Genomic DNA, 25,397 nt, shown 5'->3' with positions numbered 1-25,397 from the left:
CCTTTCTGGTTTTTATTTCTGGGTGTACTTCAGCTATTTAACTGTGAAGATAGAGTTTTGTAAAGCATTTTGTGGCAGCATTTGATAAATTATAGGGTGTTCGTTACAAGACAGTTTGTGCATTTTAACTGCTAATCAAGCAGCTCAGCAACAGCTTGAACCCAGTGCCCAACCCAAGCGTCCACCACAGAAAAGGTTACAATCATCCGTCTATTTTCTTGTATGGCCACTGATGCCTCTGGATCACTGAGCTGCCACTAATTCAGCCTGAAGCCTGATACTATTTAACACACATGCAAGCCTTCATTGACGAAGATTGTTGAGAAATGTTTTCAGATCATGAGCCATGCTGTCATTTCTTTTACATGTAATGCATCAAATTTGACCTTGCAAGTCGTAGGCCTTGAAAGAGTAGGATGATGGCTATACTGAGGTGGCTGATATTTTAGTGATTGAAGTCGAGCAAACATTGAGAGACAGAGGGAGGGAACTTAGCGTTCATCAGTTTTATAGTTGTCTAAGTTTAGATCTTGGCTAACAGATGCCTTCTCAAGTAACAAGACTGCTGGCTCACTTTAGAGACCACAATCCAGAAAGAGAGCTCCACACAGAACTTTGAAGGGGGACAGGCACAGAAAAAGTGGCAAGTCACAGGAAAATTTAAGACAGAGGAGGGGCTATTAACACCAGACACTGTCACTAAAGAGACATTTCAAACAGGAGACACAGAAGAGACATAGGGCAGGAACAAGGCCATTCTTGCTGGAAACAGTTCTTCACCACATCAGTGATCTCTGTTTTATAACTGGACAATGACAGAGGAAGCAGAAGTGGAAATCGACCCGCATCCAAAGTCTGGATCTGAGCAACAAGCTCCGCAGTTTCTACGAGATGTCATCTTCCACGGCAAGTTCAAGGTGAGTGTCTTGACAAGAGAAAAAAGAACAAGATACTGACAAAAGAAAAGTAAAAGGAAAGATAAGGGAAGAGCCACTGAATTAGATTTTTTAATGCAGAGATACAAAAGTATGGACTGTCCACAGACAATATATTTTCAGTGATGCTATTACAAGTATATTTTGATTAAAAATATGGGATTGTCCAACATACTTGTTTTATTGTAAGTTAAGAGCCAACAGACCATCTGCATTGTTTTTAACATTACATGAACAGGTCCATTTCATTGATTTTACTCTCAAACCTCACACACCCCCAAAAAAAGAGGATGTTGTCTGGCCACAAATTAAGACACACAAAACTAAACTCATTAAGAATTATAGTGGATATCCCACAGATTTAAGCAAAGACAAATATGTTAAGTTGATTTTTGGGAGAAAAAAAGGATTCATAAGGCATAAGATTCCTCTATTTAACTGCAGTTGCAGTTGTGCGGCCATTGAAACTACTTTTGAAAAATATAATAGTACAGAGGATTTACATATTACTGATAATGAAAAATAGCAATATGCGTTTTAGGTCTTGTCCAGAGATGATTCCACCACAGTTTTGCTCACATGCAAAGAGTAAGCCTGAAGTAATTTGCCTACCGATTCCCTGGACTGTGTCGTGACCTCGGCACCATCACTGCTACCTCATCCATGAGGAAGAGCAAAACAAAGTTTTTTCTACTTATTAATAGAGGAACACACTGTTACAATTAAACATTTAACTGTTTAATTGAATGACCTCTCAGGTAGTCTGAGAAGCAAAGAATTCCTAAAAGCAGAACTGATAAAACATCACAAAAATAAAGTTTGAAGTAAAATAACTCTACAGAAATAGAACTGATAAAATGCTGTAGGTGTAGAGCAAAGAACAAAAAAGATAAAGGTTTTCAAAAATAGATCATGATCTCCATCCCAGGTGGCAACGAAACATGTACAATCCAACAAAAGCTCACTATCTCAATGAACCTAGCTAACATAGGCTGCTACTGCATCATAAAAAGTCTGCCCATATACAGTGCCTATATAAAATATTGACAGCCTTTGGAATTTTCCCCTTTTATTGTTTTGCTGTTGATTTACTGAATTGTGATCAATATAATTTGACTTTTTACACAGGAATTGACAAAACAATAATCATACAAGGCAAAATAAATGATTACATAAGTATTCAACATGTTTAAAGTGACTCACCTAATTCAACACAGTGCAATCAGAAGTAGAAGTCACACACTTCGTGAAATGGAGATCATCTGAGTGCAATGAATGTGTCTCAAATTACTAATTAATTAATGACCTAATTTTTTGTCAAGCTTGAAAAGAAAAGGTCTTTAATAACCCTGTCTCTAAACCAACATGGGAGTACAAATAAACTAAATAAGTGTGATAACACTGTAAGATTTTACATTTACTTAATCATCTCTGTTTTAATTATCTTCAGAGAGTATCCTGGACACTTCAGCAATTCTTTCAAATCTCCACCACTTGTTGTGGATTTCCTTTCAGTGAAGTTTGATCTGTAGACATGTTGCCTCATATCTGTCGCCTGATGTTATAAGTAGGCTTTATAAAGGGAAACATGACCAGAAAGGCTCAGGTCTTGACACAGCTCATAATTCACACACTATTTATGTCATATAGAATTTTCTTGGAAACGCTACAGTGAACATAGCAGTTGCCACCCCTACTATTACATACAACTGGTTTTGATGAGATCATGATGATGCTATATTGCATGGTGTTTGAGTGGTTTCATACTGTGGTCATTGTGCTTTTGAATGGTTTTTATATTTTGCTCAATGTTCAGTAAAATTGAGTTGAGCTACAGTGCTGTTCTTCAAGCTCGTGTCCGGAGTTTGAATCGCAGCGTCTCCCAAAACACTGTTGGTCCCACCCTCCCTCTGATTTCGCCCCTTTATTTGTGCACGCGCGCAGTACATGAGAGAAGTGCCCGGAGTGCTGCAGCGTCTTGCCTGTTTTGCTGTTTTCCACTCTTCTACATTTAGTACATTTAGTAAATAATAAAGGAATTACGTTAGAATTCTGTATTGAGTCTAACTTGTCCTAATACCAAAATAACATGAATCTGCTAGGACGAACGAGTAAAGTTTCAATATGTGATTACACTCGTGTATCCCTCTCGATGATGTTTTTATCAAACTTAGTGCATTTACGCGTGTATATGTGTTACATTGTTTATTTATTTCTATCTAGAGTTCAGAATTGCATGACTCCTCTGACGAAGAGTATGTCCCAGACGCCCCAACATCTTCCTCCAGAGATCGGGCATCTAAACGAAGCCGTCAGGCGGGCTATGGAGGCCGTGGCACCCCGAGCCAAAAAACGTCCTGTAGTCTCTTGGGCTGACAAGCCGTGGGATTGGTAACTTTTCTGGAAGTTGCTGATCCCTGATGCTCTCTCCTCCACAAGCAAAACAAATGTGCGTGCGGTTGCGTAGTGCGTAGCTCACGCACCTCTGCATGGGCATGCTTGCTGTGCGCGTAACCGTTGATTGACAGCATGACAAAGCGGAAGCTCGAACTTGATTGGCTAGCTGTCGACCGGCGGTTTTTGGAATAACATGGGGGTCTATGAGAGGAAGGCGGAGCTCATGAATAAATTTTCATATCGCGTCATACTAACATTATATTATAGTATCGAACTAGACTAACACATTTAAGCTTTGTTAAACAATGATACATAAATTGAAAACAAACGGAAACTCCGGACACGAGCTTTAAGTGCTGTGTTGCAAAGGCTTGTGCTGTTGACAGTTGTCCATGAGAATATCACATAGTGTTGGATAATCCCGTGTGTTCTCTTCTGCTCCATGAAGTAGCAGTGCCTGTATTTGCAGTGAAGTGAAAAACCTGCACAGTGCAGCCCACAATGACTAAGACCCTAAAAAGTACAACTGTGCCAAACATGAACTGCACAGTTACTCTGCCAGCCAAAAACTGACAGTATGCTGCATGACTAAATCTGAAACTCAGCATACATGTCAGAGCAGACTGTATATATTAAGACTGACAAACCCTCTATGACTGCACCCATAGGTTTCCAGTGGTTTTAAAATACACTGTGGTGACTTAGGCTGTTGCCATTTTGGCAGCGTCTGACCTCATTTAACTCCTGGCAATCCAAAAGTGAGCAAAGAAATGAATTGGGAGTGGAACTGAAGCGAGCCATGCAAATATTCCTGGGCTACAGACTGTTCTGTGATTCCACTCATACATAATTAAGGGGATGACCACTTATAGTAATAGATGACTTTTTGTCGAAATAGAAATTAAAGTGAGTTCTATAAAGAATGACCTCCCTTGCAGTTGTCATTAGAAATCCTTTGGAAACTGACTTGATTTTGTAGCCGGCCTCATGTGGCCATTGAAGGAGCTGCAATTTTGGGGGCTTTCATGTGGGCTTCATTTATGAGCCCCGAAAGTTTCTGCTTGGTTAAAAAGTGATGGATTTAATTTATTGTATGCTACAATGGATGGTTATTAACATTAAATGATTCAATAATGCAAGTACATTCATCATTTACATTGCATTACAGAAAATGTAAATCGCAAAATATGTTTTAAAACACTGCTAAAGAGCTAAAGAGAGTATGTCCAAAGTTGTAGTGGTTTAGACATTGTATTTGATGTAGTGCCAGAAGGTTTGAGTGTCGTTTACCCACAGTATTTATAGGCTCTGGACTTCTAAATGCATTGAGTATTCAGTTACTATTTAAATTTTTGAGTCTTGGGTGTCATATTCCTTGAATGCTTTAAAATGTAGTGCCCACCTAAAAGTGATACAGGCTCCCAAATGCCAGTCGAAGTAAAGTAACAGTTACATTATCCTTCCAAAGTATGATGCTGTTTTGCACTTACATATGCATCACTCTGACCCTAGGCAGCTCGCTGTCTGAGCTGAGAATTGCCTTTACTACTGGCCCTGGAGGCCACTTATTTTGCCTTGCTTGAGCTTCCTTTATGAAAGACACATCACCATCCATCCTGAAGGTTGTGCTGCTCTCAGCATGAGTTTTATTTTTAAGCTCCTAGAATATGTATGTTTTTTAAGAATACAAAATGACATACAAACACATTTGCTTGTACTTGACTAACTAGTTATAATTCGGAACTTCTTGTTTGGCAATGACATGGTAATCAGACTATGGTTAAAATTAAACGCAATGACAGTAAGGCAAAGGGCTGAAGACTGAGATCAGAGCAGAGCAGAAGGAAAAAACAACAACTACAATGCAACAAAGTGGATGTGGCAGAGCCGAGTTTTTGTAGGAATCTTAATTGCAGAAATAGATTCAGCTGACAATCACTCATACACAGACACAGGAAGGGATAGAAAGAAAGCTCATCTGATTTCACTGATTTCAGCGTCCTCTACTCCTCAGTCCTTCTGTCTGTGACCTAAAAATCTATCTTGGTTCACCATCACAAAAATTGTCTTACTATGTACAAAGCATCTTGAGGACAATGAATAGAGGACTGACGAGGCTTGCTGGAGAAGCGAGGAGGCACAGGTGTAGTCTTAATGTGTCCTGACTGAAGTCTTTTCTTCCTTGACATCAAAGAGGTGTGGCACAGCTGGGATAGGTGAACCATGTTAGGAACAGGACTGACAAATGTGTGTATATGATATATATCATATAGTTTATCAATCCAAATATGTCTTACTTTAAATTTTATAGTACTCTTTTGTGTGCCACAACATTTTTAAACCCTACAGCGCATGTGCAGGCCAAATTAAAAAAAAAACTCTATACATGCTTGTCCCATTCTGGTCTGCTGTAACTTGAATTAAAAGTTAATATATACTGTAAATTGTCATGAACACTGTTCTGCTCATCCGACAGAGATTAGAAAACACAATGGTAGATTATAATAACAAAGGACAGCTGACACAGCTGTGACACCTGTCATATTCCACTAACGCAGCTTTAAAACAACAGTTGCGAGGTGAGGATGTCTCACTTTGTGAAATGCTTGTTGCCTCAACTCCTCTATCTGTGACTCCTCTAATTAAAGAATTCCTATTCAAATTATGACAATTTTCACACAAGTGTCTCATAGTACAATAGTATGAAATGATCATTTCAGAGCATTTTGTTTCCAAAATGTCAAAGATCATTTCATTGTGACATGATAACATTCTGTTAGTTCTGTTTGTGGACTGCACAGTGGCTTGGTAGTTAGCACTTAGCATTGCAGTGAGAAGATCCCTGGTTTGCTTTCCCCCCTTCCTGGGACCTTTCTGCATGGAGTTTGCATGTTCTCTCTGTGCATGCATGGGTGTTCTCCGGGTTCTCTGGCTTCCTCCCAAAATCCAAAGACATGCTGGGTTAACTGGTGATTCTAAATTATCCGTAGGTGTGCATGCGAGTGTAATTGTTTGTCTGTATATGTAGCCCTATGATAGACTGGTTACCTGTCCAGGATGTCCCCTGCCTTCACCCTAAGTCAGCTGGGATAGACTCCAGCCCCCCCCCCCCCCCCCACACACACACACACACACACACACACACAACCCTAATGAGGATTAAGCAGTGTATAGATTATGGATGGATGGATAGTTTTGTTTGTTTTTTAGGCACAAACCTGGTGTGTTTTTTAAGTGCTCTTAAAGAAATTTGATCTTGACCATGAACTTGTAAATATATTAGAGACACATAATCCTATGAACTTCCATATAAGGCAGTCCAGAATTTATTTTCGGTTCTTGAAGGTGTTTGTCTGTTTCATTAGAGAGGCTTCTTCAGATCTAACTTGCTGAAGTCCCAGATATACCCCCAAATCAACAAATCTTTACAAACCCGTTCATTTCCTGCTGGATAGCCATGACTTGGATAACTAAGAATCTACACAGACAGGTAAAAAAAATTTCAGAAACAATCTGCCATCTTAGCCATCAGCAACATTTTGAAAACATTTTCTGAAAGTTGCATTTCAAATGTTCTGTCTCTCTCTTTTCTTGGGAGCTTCAATAGAAATCAATTGAACTTCTCTTTAAGGTTCTTGCAGAAATTTCACTTCTCATTTGAGAGGCTTCTTCAGTGACTCTCCAGCTCACATGGCTAATGGCCAGTTTAGAACTCAGAGCTCACATGCCTCAAGGTGTGAATTGTTAGGAAGTTAGGTGGCCCAATGCCAATGAGAGAAACATAAATGGATAAGAGTCTGCCTTGTCAGGAGTGATTTGCATTCACTCCAGGATCTTTGCTTTCGGATTGGAGTGTCTACATTACTGTCCCCAAAGGAATGTCCTTCATCCTTCACATGCAGCTGAGTGTTGTCCTGATGAGCTGCTCTCCTGTGTTGAGACATGCGCTTGTGGATCTGCTATTTCGTCTCCCATATGTACAAGTCTGTGCACTCTTTGCTGCATTTGACTGCATATACAATGTTGCTTCATTTGTGTGTTGGTGTTTTGTCCTCGTTTTTTTGTTTTGTTTTGTTTTGCCTCAGAGTGTTACTGGGTCTGAAGTACATTGGTATATGATGTTTGGAGAAAATCCTCCTGAGTTGCTCAGGGACACCACATATGGTATAACAACGTTGTTCCTCCTGTTCCTTTCATTTCTATTTGCAGCGATGCTGTGTTTTTCCAGATCTTTGTCATGACTTGATGAAGGCCCAGTTGGGATAAACACAGTTTATCAGTGCTTTCTTAAAGTGTGTGTTACTTGTCTTTTTCCCTGCATTAGTAGGGACATCTTGGGGAGTATTTTCTTTTGTTTCCATGTAACATAATCTGGCCCCCACACCCTCATATTGATGGTGGTGATGGTGATGGGAGGTACTGGCGATGGGCCCTTCCTGAAGTCTATTGTCATTGCCACTGTCTTCAGAGCATTGAGCTCCAAGACGTTTTGCCTGCACCAGGTCATCAGATGATCAATTCCCCATCTGGAGGCAGAGTCGTCCAAACCGGAGATGAGTCCAATGAGGGTGATACCATCTGCTAACTTCAGGAGCTTGACCGACTAGTGACTGGAGATGCAGCTGTTGGTGTACAGGGAGAAGAGCAGAGGTGAAAGGAACTAGCCTTGTGGTGATCATTTGTGGATGATTCAGTAGTCAGAAAAAAATCTTCTTTTGCTGCCCCCACCCCAACTTCCACTACTTCACCTACCCACTACTTTCTAGGTGAAGCACTTTGAGATTACATATGCTGAGAATTGCCGCTATATAAATGAAATGAAACAGACCTTAATTGAATTAAATTGAATAAAGTGATAGAAACTGCATTTTGTAATTCAGTGAACAGTGCAAATGCAGCAAATGTTAATACCCTGTGCATATAAGTATAGATTTACTGCACAGCCTTATTTTCTTGGTGGGCATCTTTAGCTTAATAAATTTTGCTTCTTGACAGAGAATGTTCCAGGGAACATCAATCTTCACAAAGCCAATCACTGGAATCTTAATCTAAGAGGCATACAACATAGAAAGACAAGTGCATACAATTTTGATGTCATATTCAGTATTCGACACAAGAAAAAAAATGAATTAAACCTTGCATCTCAAACACCTTCGTACGAGCTGTGACAAACAAAAATGCCCTAAAGTACACTGTGGCCAAGTAACTGAGTAATTTGAAACACGAAAGGAGAAGGTTATGTAGAGAGCAAGTTTTGCTCATCTGTGTTTCACTATTTCACTATCTTCACTGCCTTTACATGCAGGCACACCACAGAATTTGTCCTGGGGAGTGAGAAATTCAGTAGGTAAAAAACAGGTTTGATGTGTGTGTGTGTGTGTGTGTGTGTGTGTGTGTGTGTGTGTGTGTGTGTGTGTGTGTGTGTGTGTTCTTGTACTTGCTACATGGTGAGTACCATTTTCTGCATTTAACTATCAAAGTGAGGACATTTTTACAAAGTGAGGACATTTTGGCCGGTCCTCACTTTGAAACACCCATGTTTGAGGGTGAAGACTTGTTTTTAGAGAACAGGTATGAATTGAGGTTTGGTTGGGGTAAGGATTAAGTTTAGGCAATCAGTTGTGATAGTTAAGGTTAGGGTAAGGCTCTAGGAAATGCATTACGCCTATGGATGTCCTCACTAAGATAGAAGTACAAACGTGTGTGTGTGTGTGTGTGTGTGTGTGTGTGTGTGTGTGTGTGTGTGTGTGTGTGAGCATCAATATCATTTCCAGCTTTTTCCCTTTCATTTCCTGTCATCTGCTCTCTAATGTGAACTTAAGAAAGCCATGTTTTCCTGTACATGTGCAGAAAGGCTTCAAATCTTTTTCCATACAAATAGGAAGAAAGCTTAAAAGCTTTACATTGTATTGTCCTTAATCAACATCTGTATATCATGCTGAATTTGCTTGACCATGTGTTGATCTTTATTCCCATCCTAACAACAAAGCAAAAATCATTCATCAATGAAATTTGAAAGAAATACAACTGTTCGCATAAACAAATACCTACAAGCTATTTCCTGTATCCTAACTACTTATTCCGCTTGCCTGTCCCCATGTTCATTTTGTCAGCTGCTGAAGGCTCTAACCCCAGAGGAAAACACCCACTGCCAGAATGGCCTCTTCTTCCAGGATGGTCAGCGGCGTGTTGATTATGTTCTCACCTACCCTGTGAAGAAACCAGGTGGGGGCCGCTCCAGTCGGCAGTCAGTGCAACTACTTGCTGAAAATGCAGTTGCCTGCAGTCTACGCCGTGGCCCTCACAACTGTGGCGAAGATCTCCGACATCATCAGGCACAAAGGGCAGGAAACCCATCATGCTTGCAGTCACTGCCGATGGCAGACATGGAGGGAGGAGCCCTTAACGGCCATGAGGATCACAAGGCATTCCGGAGGGAAGAGTTCGAAGGGAAACTGAGAGACATGGGCCTAGAGTTGGAGAAAGAGGAAGTTGTAAGTTTGTGTCTTTTTCTAATATATTTTTCCTGACACACTCAACTGTACAAAACAATACTACAGAGTGTCCATTAAGTCTCTTTACAATTTTAAGACTTTATGACAGAGGCAGTTGATAAGATATCTTAACCAGATTTGTTCTATTGTAAACAGTAGTTGTAAAAGTTTTTTCTACCTCATTTAATACACCTCTATATGGGCACCATTAGTTGAATGAAGCACATTCAATTCAATTCAATTCATTTCAATTCAATTTTATTTATATAGCGTCAATTACAGTTAAATTGTCTCAAGACGCTTTACAGAACCCATATGCCTGACCCCCAGACCAAGCCCAAAGGCGACAGTGGCAAGGAAAACACCCTTTTAACAGGGAAGAAACCTCGAGCAGAACCCAGCTCTATATAGGGGGGACCCATCTGCCTGCTGGCCGGGCGGGTTGAGAGGGACAGAGGAGGGCAAGGGGGAGGGATGGGAGAAGAGGGAGGGGTGGGAAAGCAAGGAAAACACAACACACATTTGGATACATGTAAGACAGGATATGTGACTCAAACAAAGTTAAGCTAACATTGAAAACTGACTCATAGTTTACTCTTATGATGTACGGTTCTAACATTAAACATACTCCATATATAGCTAGCAGTAAAATTCAAACAGTATGTAAGTTAGCATAACAAGTATAGTGAAGGCGATGCAGAGTTGACTGGTGGAAAAGGGGAGTTGGAAGCGGAGGGCTGGAGGAAGGTCAGCAGCAGCATCCCACAGTGGACATGGTGGAGACTAGACCAGTTGGTGGAACATCAACCGCAGATCTGAAGCATCCAGCTCTGGGACCAGGGACACTCGGAGAAATAGCACAGGGGGAAACAGAGTGAATGTACTGCAATAACGGTATACATATTAAATGTAAAGGTAGATAGAGAAGGGCTCAGTGCGTCAAGAGAAGTCCCCCAGCAGCCTAGGCCTATAGCAGCATGACTTCTCTACATCAAGACAGTACTTGATTTCTTGCCATTTTCACGGTAGAATTGCTTCATCAATGGTGGCAATGGCATCAAAAATCTTTCGCTTCAAGTCAGTAATGTCCCGTATCTTTGTTCGATACACGATATCTTTAACACAACCCCACAGAAAGAAGTCCAAGGAAGTGATATCTGGTGAATGTGGTGGCCAAGGAACTGGCCCATCCCTTCCAATTCACCAGTCTGAGGAGTAGCCATTTTTTTAGGGTTTCATTAAACGGTACCTTTTTCACCCACAGAATACCTGAAACACACAGTTTCAATGTGGTTACAAACTTTAATAAACACTAATAACAATAAAATAAATGTGGTTAAGATATCTTACCAACTGCCTTTGCAATAAATTCTTAAAATTGTAAAGAGATTTTATGGACACCCTGTACTTCAAACTGTTTGCATAAATAATGCAATATTTCACTTAAGATGATGTACTAAAGGAAAAAAAATGAATGTTTAGAGGTAATAACCCACCACATGTGAAGAAGAGAAACTAAGCTCCACTGGAAACAGTTGTTATTGTCACCTTTAATGTGTCAGCTATGTGTCTGTTGTTACTGCAACACAGGTTGTGGAAAAAAAATGTTGTCACGTGATAGGATTGCTGTTTCACCCCAATGATTATACGTCAAACTAAAAAGTAAATTCACACGTTGGCATCAGAAGGTATTAAAGAGTTTTAGAATATGAAGTATTGTTGCAACTGAAGTATCACTATTGATTTAAAATAGGTGAATAGGTTTAAGAAAGGACAATTAAGTAATGAAGGTGAAAAAATAAGCTCAATTCTTCTATTATCCTCAAATATTACTAACACATTTTACCCTTGGGGTCAATCTGACAAATATCTGACAAATATCCCTTGGGGTCAGATATTTGATATATGATTTACATAAAATTGATGACCACGTTTTTGTGTCTGGTCCTCTGTTTATTTATTGAATACATAAATAAACCCTTGACAATGAAACCTATCAGTGAGTTGACCTGTTCTCCAGCACCACCATCAGGGAAAACTTTTACATGAGAAATAATGTAACTTGAAAAGTTTTCATACAAATCTTATCAAATTTACTGACAACATTAATGACCACAGGAGTTTGCACCTTATTGGTTTTGGTCAGAGGTTGGCGACCCAGGGCTCCATAGCCACATGTGGCTCTTTCAACCCTCCATTGTGGCTCTCATTATTTATCTTCCCTTCGGCAAATAAATAATGAGCATTTAATTCAAATTTGTTTCATTTTAGTTCATTAATTTTTAGATAGTAATTCTAAATTTAGAGATTATGGTGATCTTGTAACAACAAAATGAAATGTGTTTAATTTTTTCGTTGGTCAAAATATACGTCGCAACAGTCAACGTGTGACACTCACCAGTGCGTAAGTAGCCTGTGGATTTGTAGTCTGTCGACGTTCAGATCCACATACAGTGCCTTGTGAAAGTATTCGGCCCCCTTGAACTTTTCAACTTTTCGCCACATTTCAGCCTTCAAACATAAAGATATAAAATTCTAATTTTTTGTAAAGAATCAACAACAAGTGGGACATAATCGTGAAGTGGAATGAAATTTATTGGATATTTTAAACTTTTTTAACAAATAAAAAACTGAAAAGTGGGGTGTGCAATATTATTCGGCCCCTTTACTTTCAGTGCAACAAACTCACTCCAGAAGTTCAGTGAGGATCTCTGAATGATCCAATGTTGTCCTAAATGACTGATGATGATAAATAGAATCCATCTGTGTGTAATCAAGTCTCCATATAAATGCACCTGCTCTGTGATAGTCTCAGGGTTCTGTTTAAAGTGCAGAGAGCATCATGAAGACCAAGGAACACACCAGGCAGGTCCGAGATACTGTTGTGGAGAAGTTTAAAGCCGAATTTGGATACAAAAAGATTTCCCAAGCTTTAAACATCTCAAGGAGCACTGTGCAAGCAATCATATTGAAATGGAAGGAGTATCAGACCACTGCAAATCTACCTAGACCCGGCTGTCCCTCCAAACTTTCACCTCGAACAAGGAGAAGACTGATCAGAGATGCAGCCAAGAGGCCCATGATCACTCCGGATGAACTGCAGAGATCTACAGCTGAGGTGGGAGAGTCTGTCCATAGGACAACAATCAGTCGTACACTGCACAAATCTGGCCTTTATGGAAGAGTGGCAAGAAGAAAGCCATTTCTCAAAGATATCCAAAAAAGTCTTGTTTGAAGTTTGCCACAAGCCACCTGGGAAACACACCAAACATGTGGAAGAAGGTGCTCTGGTCAGATGAAACCAAAATCCAACTTTTTGGCCACAATGCAAAACGATATGTTTGGCGTAAAAGCAACACAGCTCATCACCCTGAACACACCATCCCCACTGTCAAACATGGTGGTGGCAGCCTCATGGTTTGGGCCTGCTTTTCTTCAGCAGGGACAGGGAAGATGGTTAAAATTGATGGGAAGATGAATGGAGCCAAATACAGGACCATTCTGGAAGAAAACCTGTTGGAGTCTGCAAAAGACCTGAGACTGGGACGGAGATTTATCTTCCAACAGGACAATGATCCAAAACATAAAGCCAAATCTACAATGGAATGGTTCACAAATAAACGTATCCAGGTGTTAGAATGGCCGAGTCAAAGTCCAGACCTGAATCCAATCGAGAATCTGTGGGCAGAGCTGAAGACTGCTGTTCACAAACGCTCTCCATCCAACCTCACTGAGCTCGAGCTGTTTTGCAAGGAAGAATGGGCAAGAATTTCAGTCTCTCGATGTGTAAAACTGATAGAGACATACCCCAAGCGACTTGCGGCTGTAATTGCAGCAAAAGGTGGCGCTACAAAGTATTAATGCAAGGGGGCCGAATAATATTGCACGCCCCACTTTTCAGGTTTTTATTTGTTAAAAAAGTATAAAATATCCAATAAATTTCGTTCCACTTCACGATTGTGTCCCACTTGTTGTTGATTCTTGACAAAAAATTAAAATTTTATATCTTTATGTTTGAAGGCTGAAATGTGGCGAAAGGTTGAAAAGTTCAAGGGGGCCGAATACTTTCACAAGGCACTGTATGTATGTGAGCAAGTCTTCTCCAGCATGAATAATATTAAAGATGACAGCTTACAGCCCCTGATGTGCAGATACCGAGGTTCAGGAGCAAAAATCACATCAATCAAATAAGATCAATATTAGTGGTGGGACGATTAATTACTGGCTTTGTGATTGATTAATCACATTTTGTCAAATAGCAAAATTTAGCACAATAAGCAATGGTTTTCAATTCAAATACATTTTGGTTGATGACTGAATCGATGGGTATACATATATGTGAATGTAAACAGCAAAAGTGTTTATTTAATTTATATCTATCTGTGCATTTTTTTTAATCTGTGCATCTGTCTACTACATTCACAGATTACTACAAACTCAAAGTGCAATTGTAGCTGTTACATTCAACATTTTAAGACTTTGTAAATGCAAGCACTTTCAATTTCTTGAAAAGTGGTCTACTATAGGATGGCTACACTGTTTGACGATACCAGGACTGTGGTAGCTAATGTTACCTCTGGTGCTCGCAGCGACATGTTTTACATTGAGATGATCAGAAAACTCTCCGTCGCACAATTTAGCACACAGCCATGCTTTTATCAAAGCTGCCATCGGGAAGTTTATTGTATGAAAACTTTCTGCCCAACAAGCTCAATGCGGTCTCATTTTTCTTCAGCAAACTTTCTTGTGTGCTGATATCAACAGATTTTATGTTCATTACTGCCACCTACTGGGCTGGAGTGTTCATCAGTGTTACCGGTGTGTCAGAAATTAGGAAACTGAGGAAGGTGCGATTAAATTATTTATTTTTTAAGTAATTAATCAAAATTTAATGAGTTAAAGCCCCAGCCCTAATAAATATTTTAGTTGCCTATCATTTTGCATATATTCATAGGGTTACAGTTAATGTAACTTCATATTCTCTGTATAAGTTCATTGATTTCATAAATGCAACACTATAGTTTTTTATACATAGCATGAGGATAACAAACTATACAGTGTTATCTTCATTTTAAATGTCAGAAGAGTTATGTTGCTCCCGGTGTTTTCTTTTATGTGGGAAATGGGTCTAAATTTTGAATTTCCCTCAGGATTAATGAAGTGTCTGTCTGTCTGTCTGTCTGTCTGTCTGTCTGTCTGTCTGTCTGTCTGTTTCTTTGAGTGTTTAAGGTTGCTGACCTCTGACCATACAACCAGTTGTTTTAAAACATGATATATACAAGTTTACTATGAACATTTCACATCAAGCTTGTCTAGAATTAGGTCATTCTCACAAATGAACTGCATTTATAGAAAAGCTTGGACATGGACAAGCTTTGTTTGTAAGTAACTACAAGAAGTTAGGGCACATCCACTCCTTAATGTCTTCAACAAATTAAGTGGCAGCCAATTTCTATGAAACTATTTGCAGGGCTGCAGTTTTACACGTATCTGTGTATCAGGCATGTAAAAGTGTAAACTGATATTCTGTCTATGTATGAAATATCGTAATGCCAGGATAAAAATAGAAAATAACCCTAGTCACAGCAGTGACTTGAAATGACTGACCTTGAAAGTCAACACAACCCATGCATGACCAACAATTTTCTAATGTTTTGGTGATCAGTGGTAGATCAAATGAGATTTAGTCAAATGTAGAATAAATAAATAAATAAATAGAAGGATGATTTAATCACAAGGTGGAGTCAAGGTTCAATAATGGCCCATGAGGCCCTCTCATCCTCTTAAAATCAGTATACAGATTAAATTAGATTAAAATTCAATTCACTTCAGTAATTTATTTTTAATTTAAATAAATTGAATTCAGTTGACTTTAATTCAGTTTTAAGAACACACATTATCTATAATGAGGTGAAAACCCTACAGTATTTTATTATAGAGGAAGGTCCAATGACTCACAATTCCCTTTGAGCAACAATTTGACAAAATAGAGGGACAGATTGTGAACTCAGTTTTCATGAAGGAAAATGCAGATGGTGATGCGAGCACAAGTCTAAACACTAGACACATTCCCATTTGCATGAAACCAGTAATTTTGCAACTTTAGTGGTCACAGGTGTTGGCACAAACCAGACGTACATCGGCACAACATGGATGACAGACTCAGTGCATTATTATTAGCATTGGAAACACTGAATTAGCAGATGGAGTCGGGACATGTTTTCTGCAGTGACCAGCCACATGAACTCCTCTCATGCCCTTTCAAACAAATTATATAGAAACAGATAACACAGATCCCAAAATTTAAAATCAGAAAATCCCACATATACTGTAATATGCGTCACCAAATGGTCCATGTGACACTAGAAGGGTCAGGTGATTAATAATTGCACTCTCATTACTCTCATTGCTGAGAAATACTATTTTATTAACAGTGTTATGACAATATGTAAACAAATGAAACACAGCTTCTTCAGGTAATTGTTAACTGAATTATGCAGAGTAGCACAATGCAAACAATATGATATGACATAGACCTCATATTTGCATATATGGTTTTATTTAACTTAGATAAAATGAAATAAAATAAAGACTCAAAAATAAAATTTAGATTTAAATAATAAAAACCATTTACATTATGACATTAATCAAAAGCCACTGAAGTTTTAATTCTACTGTATTTCACATCATAAATGGCACCATAACATTGTAAGATATGAAATAAAAGTGTTTTATCCTGTGTCCCATTGCCTCCTTCCACCTTTTTAGCATTGTTATATCATTTAATGGAGCAATGCACCTCCATAATTCCAGTGTCTCTCACATTCAAATCAAATCAAATCAAATCAAATCAAATCAAATCAAATCAAATCAAATCAAATCAAATCAAACTATTTTTATATAGCACTTTTCATGCAGCTCAAAGTGCTTTACAGATTAAAAACAATGCCTCACCATCCGAGTATTGAACCCCCCCTCCTCCCGATCCCATACAGTACAGGAACACTCATACCTCCCCACCACCCATGCCCGCCCCCAACCCACCCCGCAAACATGCAGTGGAGCAACAGACATTAAAATAGTTGACATAGGGCTGGGCATTCAAAGCAAACCAATGCCTTCTCACTGATCAGTCTAATGTATATGGAGGAGTGTATGGTTATTTTGTTGGCTGTGTGCTATCCAAGTGGTAAAATAAAAATAACCTAAAAGGAAGACTTTCTGTTCTGGCTCCACACTTTGGTGTCACACTGCTCAAATGAGAGACTTCTAATTAATCACTATATGTGTCTTGATATCGTCAAACGGCTGCAGCTATCTGCAGTACTCAATATAGAGTAAATCCCTTTTAGATGGCGGATAGTCTAATAATTTCTTACTATGTTTGGATTGTTACAGCCCCAGAGCCTTTGTCTGCTGCTGCTCTAGTTACAGGTCTCTGTCTGGGTGTGGCTGTAATCATCTAACCAGCCACACCTAGGAAGTGCACCAGGCTGTATAAGCCAGCTGGCTGAGCTAGAGCTGTCTCTGCCTCTGCTGTGCTTTGCACCGCTCAGCTCCTCACTGCTCCACTCCACACCTCCAGCCAGCCACGAGGTCCTTTGTGGTATTCGGTTTTGTTTTACACTGACAACATGCACTGCACATTTTCCACTACCACCACACACCCTCACACACTATTGATCCCAACTACCACACCCCACTCCTATGTACTTTATTAACAAATAATCTTGTGGTTCACTGAAAACCCTCTGTGCATTTCCTTCTTTGTTGTGGCCTACAGAGCTGGTCGTAACAGGATAAATGCAGACTCATGCACCAGCGTTTTGCTTTTACCCCATTATAGGTTAATTTTGATTTGAGGAATGCCATACTGGAATGTAAAGCCATTGCATACAACTGACCACTGATCAAATCACATGGAAATGACACTCTATAGCTGGGTGATGAGATGCTGCAGTGTACAACATGTGATAGATTAGACTTCTGATTATTAATCAACCCCCATTCCCAAAACACACACACACACACACACACACACACACACACACACACACACACACACACACACACACACACACACACACACACACACGTTTGTTTATCTATACTGGTGGGGACTTACCATTGACTCCCATTCATATCTAACCCCTAATCCTTACCCTAAGCCTAACCTTAACACAGACCAAAACAATGCCTAACCCTAAAGAAACGTTTTTGCACTTTTACATTTTTTAGTAACAACAACATGGCCAAGAAAACACTGTTGCCACCCGTGGGGACCTCATTTTAGGTCCCCACCGTGAGACGAGTCCCCACCTATATAGCAATATTCAGGTTGAAGTCCCCACCGGGTCCCCACCGTTATAGATAAACACACACACACACACACACACACACACACACACACACACACACACACACACACACACACACACACACGCATGCAGGTGCGTGCAGACAAACAGACAGACACCTTATCTCACCTGGAATGAAGACATTTGAAATGCAAAGTTGAATTAATTTTTATGCTTTTTACGTTGTATGTCTCTTAGACCAAGATTCCAGGTGTGGGCTTTGTGAAGATTCATGCTCCCTGGAACGTTCTCTGTCGAGAAGCTGAATTCATGAAGTTAAAGATGCCCACCAAGAAGGTAAATTTTATATCTATATTTTCGTTGCTTCATTATTAGAATATCTGCATAAAGCAAATCTAAATTCAACTTGTAGGTGTAAATGGGGTAAATAACATCTTGTCTTTCACATAAATGAATTTGGGAACTCACTGATAAAAAATCAGATTCAGTGCTGTTTATTAATACTCCACCTGTCATACTGTAATACAGTATGTCAGCCTTTTTAGGTCCAAACAGGCATTATTTAAACAGAACATTTTTGTTTTCACTTTGTTGTCATGCTTTCTTAAGATCAAAATGACACCAGAGAAGGTAGTTTCTACTTTCAATATTTCCCGCTCCATGAAATGCACTAAGAGATGGAAATATCAAAAATGTCAACAAGCAATACTGCAAAGAGCTGGGGAGCTAGCTCTCATGTCAAATCATTGAAATTCTGAATGATTGTTTAAAACTTTCGAGATCATCAACCTAATATTTACATTTTTTAAATATTAGACAGGGAGAAGCCACAAGACACAAATTGCAGTTTATAAATGATATGTTTAAAAAAAATTAAAAAAAAAACTCTATCACTTCTTTCAAAAAAAATAATTGCCCCCCTAAACCTAAGGACTGTTTTTTCCCTTGGCAGAAACAACTACAGTTAAATTACAGCTTGTCATCAGTCTTTTACATCACCATGGAGGTGACCCACTCTTCTCTGCAGAATAGTTGTATTTCAGGCACATTTAATTCAGATGTTTTCAATCATGAACAGCCCTTTTAAAGTCTTGCCACAGAATCTGAATTGGATTTAAGTCAATCCGGTCAATCCAAAACCTTCATCTTGTTCTTCTTGAGCCATTCAGTGGTGGACTTGCTTGTGTGCTTTGGGTCATTGTCATGCTGCAGACTCAATTTGTTTTGAGCATTAGGTTATGACCTGATGGTGGATATTCTCCAGGAGGATTTTCTGACAGAGAGCAGAATTCATGGCTCCATCAATGATGACAAGTCGTTCAGGTCTTGTGCAAGCACAGCAGCCCCAAACTATTACACTACCACCACCATGTTTCTGCAGAATGCAGTATTAGCTTTACACCAGATGTAATGAACCCATGTCTTCAAAAAAGTTCCACCTTTGGCTCATCAGTTCACAGGGCGCTATCCCAAAAGTCTTGAACCTCATCTAGATATTTTTTTTTTGCAAATGTTCTTTTTGGTCAGGAGTAGTTTGAGCCTTGCAACTCTCCCATGATGTTTTTACACCCAGTGTTTTTCGTATAGTGGAATCATGTAGACGGATCATAACTGAGTGATGAGATGGCTCATTTGCATGGAGTAGACTCGACTCTGGCGTGCAGAGATCCCACACATCGTGAAACTGTCCTCAACTACTTTTCGCTGATATGTTTTTGTAATATTAGACAAAGTTTGCAGCTGAGTCGCCATGTTGGTCTGGCTTGAAATCCAGGAGCAGACCACCCCCCGAGTTGAAGCGTTTGTGCAATCAGGGGCAGGCAAGGTGCTTAAAGAAGGTGTTGAACACAGTTCGCCATGGAGGAGAAGTTTATAACCGCTGTATCTGCGCACGCATCGTAACCATTAGTGTTTTCGAAATAAAAGGGAAAGTTTGCAGCTGAGTCGCTGTGTTTATCCGATGCATCTGCTGGACTGTCAAGCTAAAAGCGCAATCACATGATAATGTTGTGGCCCGCTCGCCGTCTGTACGATTTTCAAATGCGGTGCATTGCCGTGCAGGAAAATCGCATCTGGCGGACATGCACCTTAAGTTCAGCTGTTGAGACTATTTATCACGACATTTTGATTAAGAAACATAGGCAGTGTTTCGGAGTGGTTCATGTCTTATCTTTCAGTATCACATTCTCCCTATATTTCTGCTACTGCTGCCCTATCTTGTGGTGTTTTTTCTGAGATATCTCCTACCACTACTATGCCGATGATATTTCGCTGCATGTTTCCTTTAAACCTGAAGAGACCGATAAACTGATGAACTGCTGAGGAATCGTCTGAGTGCTATGGGATTGGACTGGATGGCAATCAATTATCTGCAGTATAATCTGGACAAAACCCAAGGTTTTCTTTGTTGGTTAAGACAGCATAACCTCTAAGATAGGTCCCTATCTTTCACATTGCAGTTTTAGAAACCCTGGTGTCATATTTGACCCATTATTGCAATAATCAATTACAAAAAAACATATAAAATTATTAACATATATATGTTTCCTTCACTTCAGAAACATTGCCAGACTCAAGTCTGTTGTGTCACAGTCTGTGTTAAAATAGTCGAATTGATGCTCCTATATCATCACAGTTAGACTACTGTAATTCCCTTCTCATCTGCCTCAGCAAGTCATCTTAGACTATCATCAGTTAATTCAGAATGCTGCTGCAAGGCTGCTAATGAGGTCCAGCAAGATGTCACACAAGTAATTAATCATTATATTATTTGTAAAAACCACTTTACTTGACTGGCCTATACCTTACTTGTACAAATATGAAACACTGTGAAATGTTATTGAAAATACTATCGAGAAACATTCATACAATTAAATTTAAAGTACTTCATGAGTAAAATTGCTTATATTTTTTATGTGTTCATTCAGTATTGCTGAAATCAAACTTGCTCAAATATTTGCAACAAGGTGTTTCTGTGTTCTAAATGTGTGATATATATGAAGAAGATTTGATTTATTTTGTTGGAATTTGTAGGTGTATGAAGTCAAACAATCAAGCGGTATTGTGGAGAAAATTAGCTCTCTGGTCAGTAAAGTTCTGGAGCCCCTCCACCCTCATGTTGAAGAACATCAACTCAAGAACATCAAACACCTGTCACATACATTCTCCAGGGAAAAACAACACCTGTAAGTAAACCTTTTATACTTTTGTGTGTGTGTGTGTGTGTGTGTGTGTGTGTGTGTGTGTGTGTGCATGTCTGGTTCTTATATCCCCGTGGGGACTTACCATTGACTCCCATTCATATCTAACCCCTAATCCTTACCCTAACCCTAACCTTAACCCAGACCAAAACGATGCCTAACCCTAAAGAAACTTTTTTGCACTTTTACTTTTTCCAGGGACTTTTCCAGTCTCCACCAAGCCCCACCGGTATAGATAAACACGCACATGTTTATGTGTGTGTGTGTGTGTGTGTGTGTGTGTTTCTGCTATCTCGGTGGGGACTCGTGTCACGGTGGGGACCAAAAATGAAGTCCCCACGGGGGGAAACAGTGTTTTCTTGGCCATGTTGTTGTTACTGAAAAAAGTAAAAGTGCAAAAAAGTTTCTTTAGGGTTAGGCATTGTTTTGGTCTGGGTTAGGGTAAGGGTAAGGGTTAGGGGTTAGATATGAATGGGAGTCAATGGTAAGCCCCCACAGGAATAGCAGAACCAGACGTGTGTGTGTGTGTGTGTGTGTGTGTGTGTGTGTGTGTGTGTGTGTGTGTGTGTGTGTGTGACTGGTGTATGTATGACTGATTAAAAGAATATTTAGAACTTTTATTACTAAGTAATTTCTGCAGTAGCACTGAGAGATGCAAAAGCCAAACAACATTTTTGAACAAGACTTGAAATATTGCCATATTTCTGGAAGGCTGACATTTTTTTGTTGTGTGTTGACTGTAGTCTGCACAGTGAATTTAAACAGACATAAAAACAAACAGTGACATTTTGTGTTTTTGTGTATGTTATCAGGTTTGACCTCTCAGACAAAGATTACTTCTTTGACAGTAAAACCAGGAGTTCAATAGTAAGTCCAAGTTTGTGTGTGACCCATCATTTTAAAATATCTCTATACATGACTGTGGTTTGTGGCTAACTTATTTTACTGACACGTACAACACACTAAACAACAAAAATAATTGACCTCGTGGTAATATCAGTATAAATGTGTTTAAAACTATGGTCACATCTTCATCTTCATCTTTGTCTTGTACATAAAATGATTATGTCATTTTAACATTTATTGTGCAGGCAAAAAAATGTGTACTCTTATTACTAAATCAGATGTTAAGCACAGCCTGAAAACTGTTTATTGTTCATGATGAGAGATGGGACTGCCATCCATTCTGTTTTGATGTGTCACTTTAATGCATAGCACTGACATAATTTATTATGATATTTTAGTCAATAGGCAATCACATGCATACGTGTTTACACTGTACAGTGCAGTATTGTTAACAGACCCAAGTATGAATTCATTTGACATCACTGGTATTTAGGAGTATCTGTGTCACATAGGTGGCTTCCTTGACTTCTCTCTTAACCATATGCCTTCTCTATTCAGAATGTGTGCATTTCTTTTCTTAAAAGAGTGGCCCCTATGCTTTGGATGCAAATATCAATGAGACAATCTTGAGGTCCCTCCCCAGACAGTCAAACGTAAGGTTACGTGTGTAACCAAGGTTCTCTGAGTGAAGAGGCTTCCCCTCCACCCAGAGATATATGGAATATATATCTCTATTGGAGTGCCTGAACCCTTGGGTCAGGTGACGTGGATAATTTCTTTAAGACACCCCACCTGTGGTCGTGGCTGACAGCCTATTTAAACCCCTGTCAGTCACTCCCCCAGTGATATTAATCTGATGGAACGAATCCCTGAGCGGCCTTGAGGTGGAGGGGAAACCTCTTCACTCAGAGAACCTTGGTTACACACGTAACCTTACGTTCTCTATCGTTCAAGGCTTCTCCTCCACCCAGAGATATATGGAATATATATCTCTATTGGAGATCTGTAAGACACACCGCAATGAGATAGAGCAGCCACATCCCATGCTGAGATATGTGAGATTCGAATGAGACGTCCCCGCCACCAAAGTGCTCTACAACAACAGTGTGTGCAAACAAACTATATACATTATATACACACCCCCGGCCCGCCAGCTCCTCAAGACGCAGGATGCTGCAGCCTAAAGCCTTGGTGCCAGACGCTACCAAGGGCTAGCTGGCCCTGCAAGTCACAAGGGCCAAATCAGGGAGGTGAGGAGGCCACTCAACCAGCCTACCCAAGGCTGACTGACAAGAACCTTACTGATGGGCTGCACCAAGCACTCGCTCACTGAACGACGTGCCTGCAGCCACATTAAACTGATAGAATCTAGTAAACGTAGATGGGCAGACCAGGTGGCCGCCGCACAAATGTCACTAAGAGATGCACCGCGCCATAATGCCCAGGATGTTGCCATGCCTCAAGTGGAGTGTGCTGGCACCCCTGCTGGAAAGGGCACACCTGCCCCCTTATACGCCTGCTGAGTAGTCCCCACAATCCAGTGGGACAGACAAGCCTTTGACAGAGGCTGCCCCAGGAGATCTGGCCAAAAACAAACAAACAACTGATCCGTCTGCCTATGGACCCTTGTCCACTGCAGATACACCCTGAGGACCCTGACAGGGCACACAAGCAACTGTCTATGCTCTCCACCCTCTGTCGATGCAGAGTAAAAAGAGCGTATCACCATGTCCAAAGTGGGCTGAGAAGCAGACAGGATCTTTGGAAGGAAAGCTGGGTTAGGACGCAGGATCACCCCTGCCCCTTCAGGCAAGAACCTACACAGGTCCTCATGCACCGAGAGAGCGTGGAGTTCACCCACCCTTTTTGCTGTGGCCAGTGCTAAAAGAAGCGCAGACTTAAATGACAGCCACTTTAAGTCCACTGATTCCAAAGGTTCAAATGGAGGTGCTTCAAGAGCCCGCAACACCAGCTCCAGGTCCCAGGGTGGGAGTGAAGGCTGAGACCACAGGCCAGCCCGCCTCCTAGCGCCCTTAAGAAACTGGGACACTAGTCTCTCTGCCTCTTCAGGCAACTGGTACTGCCCCACCCGAGCTGCCTTAATTGCCGCAACCATACCCCTCAGAGTGGAGGGCGACTTCCCCGCATCCAGCAGTCCTTGCAGGAACTGACGGACAGCCGGAGCAGAGGCAGCCAGGGGGTCAATATGGCGTTCTTTACACCAGCACAAAAAGACCCGCCACCGACGGGCGTAAAGTGCCCTTGTTGACGGTGCGCGTGCATCCTGCATAGTGCGGACCACCGAAGGGGACAGCCCCATAGCTAGGAACTCAGACCCCTCAGGGGCCATGCGCATAACCGCAGGTCCTGGGGAAAGGGATGAACCAGAGTTCCCTGCACCTGAGATAACAGGTCCCGCCGTACTGGGAGTTCCCACGGAGTCCCGTCCAGCAATGGTGGGATTTCTGAGAACCAGGTCATGTGTGGCCAATTTGGAGCAACTAGAATAAGCCTCATTTGCTCCATTCGTACCCTCTGCAGGAGGGACGGAAGGAGGACAAATAGGGGAAACGCATACAGCAGAGTCTGTGGCCATGGGTGAGCTAGAGCATCTGCTCCAAGGGGAGGATTGTCTCCCCCTAGGGAAAAGAAAAGAGCACAGTGGGTCGATTCCTCTGACGTGAACAGGTTGACCTCTGCACGTCCGTAGCGGAGCCAAATTTCCAAGACCACCTGTGGGTGCAGTCTCCACCCCCCTGGGTCTGGGCCCCCCCTGGACAGCTGATCTGCTGTATGGTTCGCCACCCCTGGCACATGGACCGCCCTCAGGGACAGAAACCTGGGGTGTGCCCAAAGCCACAAGCGGTGTGCCAACCTGCAAAGGCGAGGAGAAACCAGCCTGCCCTGCCTGTTGATGTATGCGGATGCGGTCACACTGTCCGTCTTCACCAGCACCTGCTGGCCCTGGAGATACGGCAGAAAATGTCGCAGAGCGAGATAGACTGCCATCAGCTCTAAGCTGCTGATGTCGTGGGGAGTGTGGGGAGTATCCCAGTGGCCGCTGACCCCACTTCCCCTGAACACTGCACCCCAGCCCATCAGTGAAGCATCTGTCATTACTAAATGATGATGTGTCACCGGACCCAGAACGCTGCCTTTGGCAAGATTCTCTTTGTTGTTCCACCAACGTAGAGACACTTGCAACCG

At 40.9% G+C, this 25,397-nt stretch overlaps 1 protein-coding gene across 1 annotated transcript in view; it reads left to right on the top strand.

Moving 5' to 3' along the window:
• The first annotated feature begins 553 nt into the window (after positions 1 to 553).
• The window catches only part of LOC110961801 (anoctamin-1-like), a 113,575-nt gene continuing 88,731 nt past the window's right edge, over positions 554 to 25,397 (top strand). The window contains 5 exon segments of the mRNA XM_022209545.2: positions 554 to 917; positions 9,446 to 9,826; positions 18,382 to 18,480; positions 21,178 to 21,329; positions 22,157 to 22,211. Of these exon segments, the coding sequence (XP_022065237.1) occupies positions 813 to 917; positions 9,446 to 9,826; positions 18,382 to 18,480; positions 21,178 to 21,329; positions 22,157 to 22,211 (792 nt within the window). The 5' untranslated portion in view covers positions 554 to 812.

Source organism: Acanthochromis polyacanthus, chromosome 8 (genome assembly GCF_021347895.1).
Source record: "Acanthochromis polyacanthus isolate Apoly-LR-REF ecotype Palm Island chromosome 8, KAUST_Apoly_ChrSc, whole genome shotgun sequence".
In the NCBI taxonomy this organism is placed as follows: Eukaryota; Metazoa; Chordata; class Actinopteri; family Pomacentridae; genus Acanthochromis; species Acanthochromis polyacanthus.
Note: the sequence above shows the minus strand (reverse complement) of the source record. Positions and strands in the feature narration are given on the sequence as shown.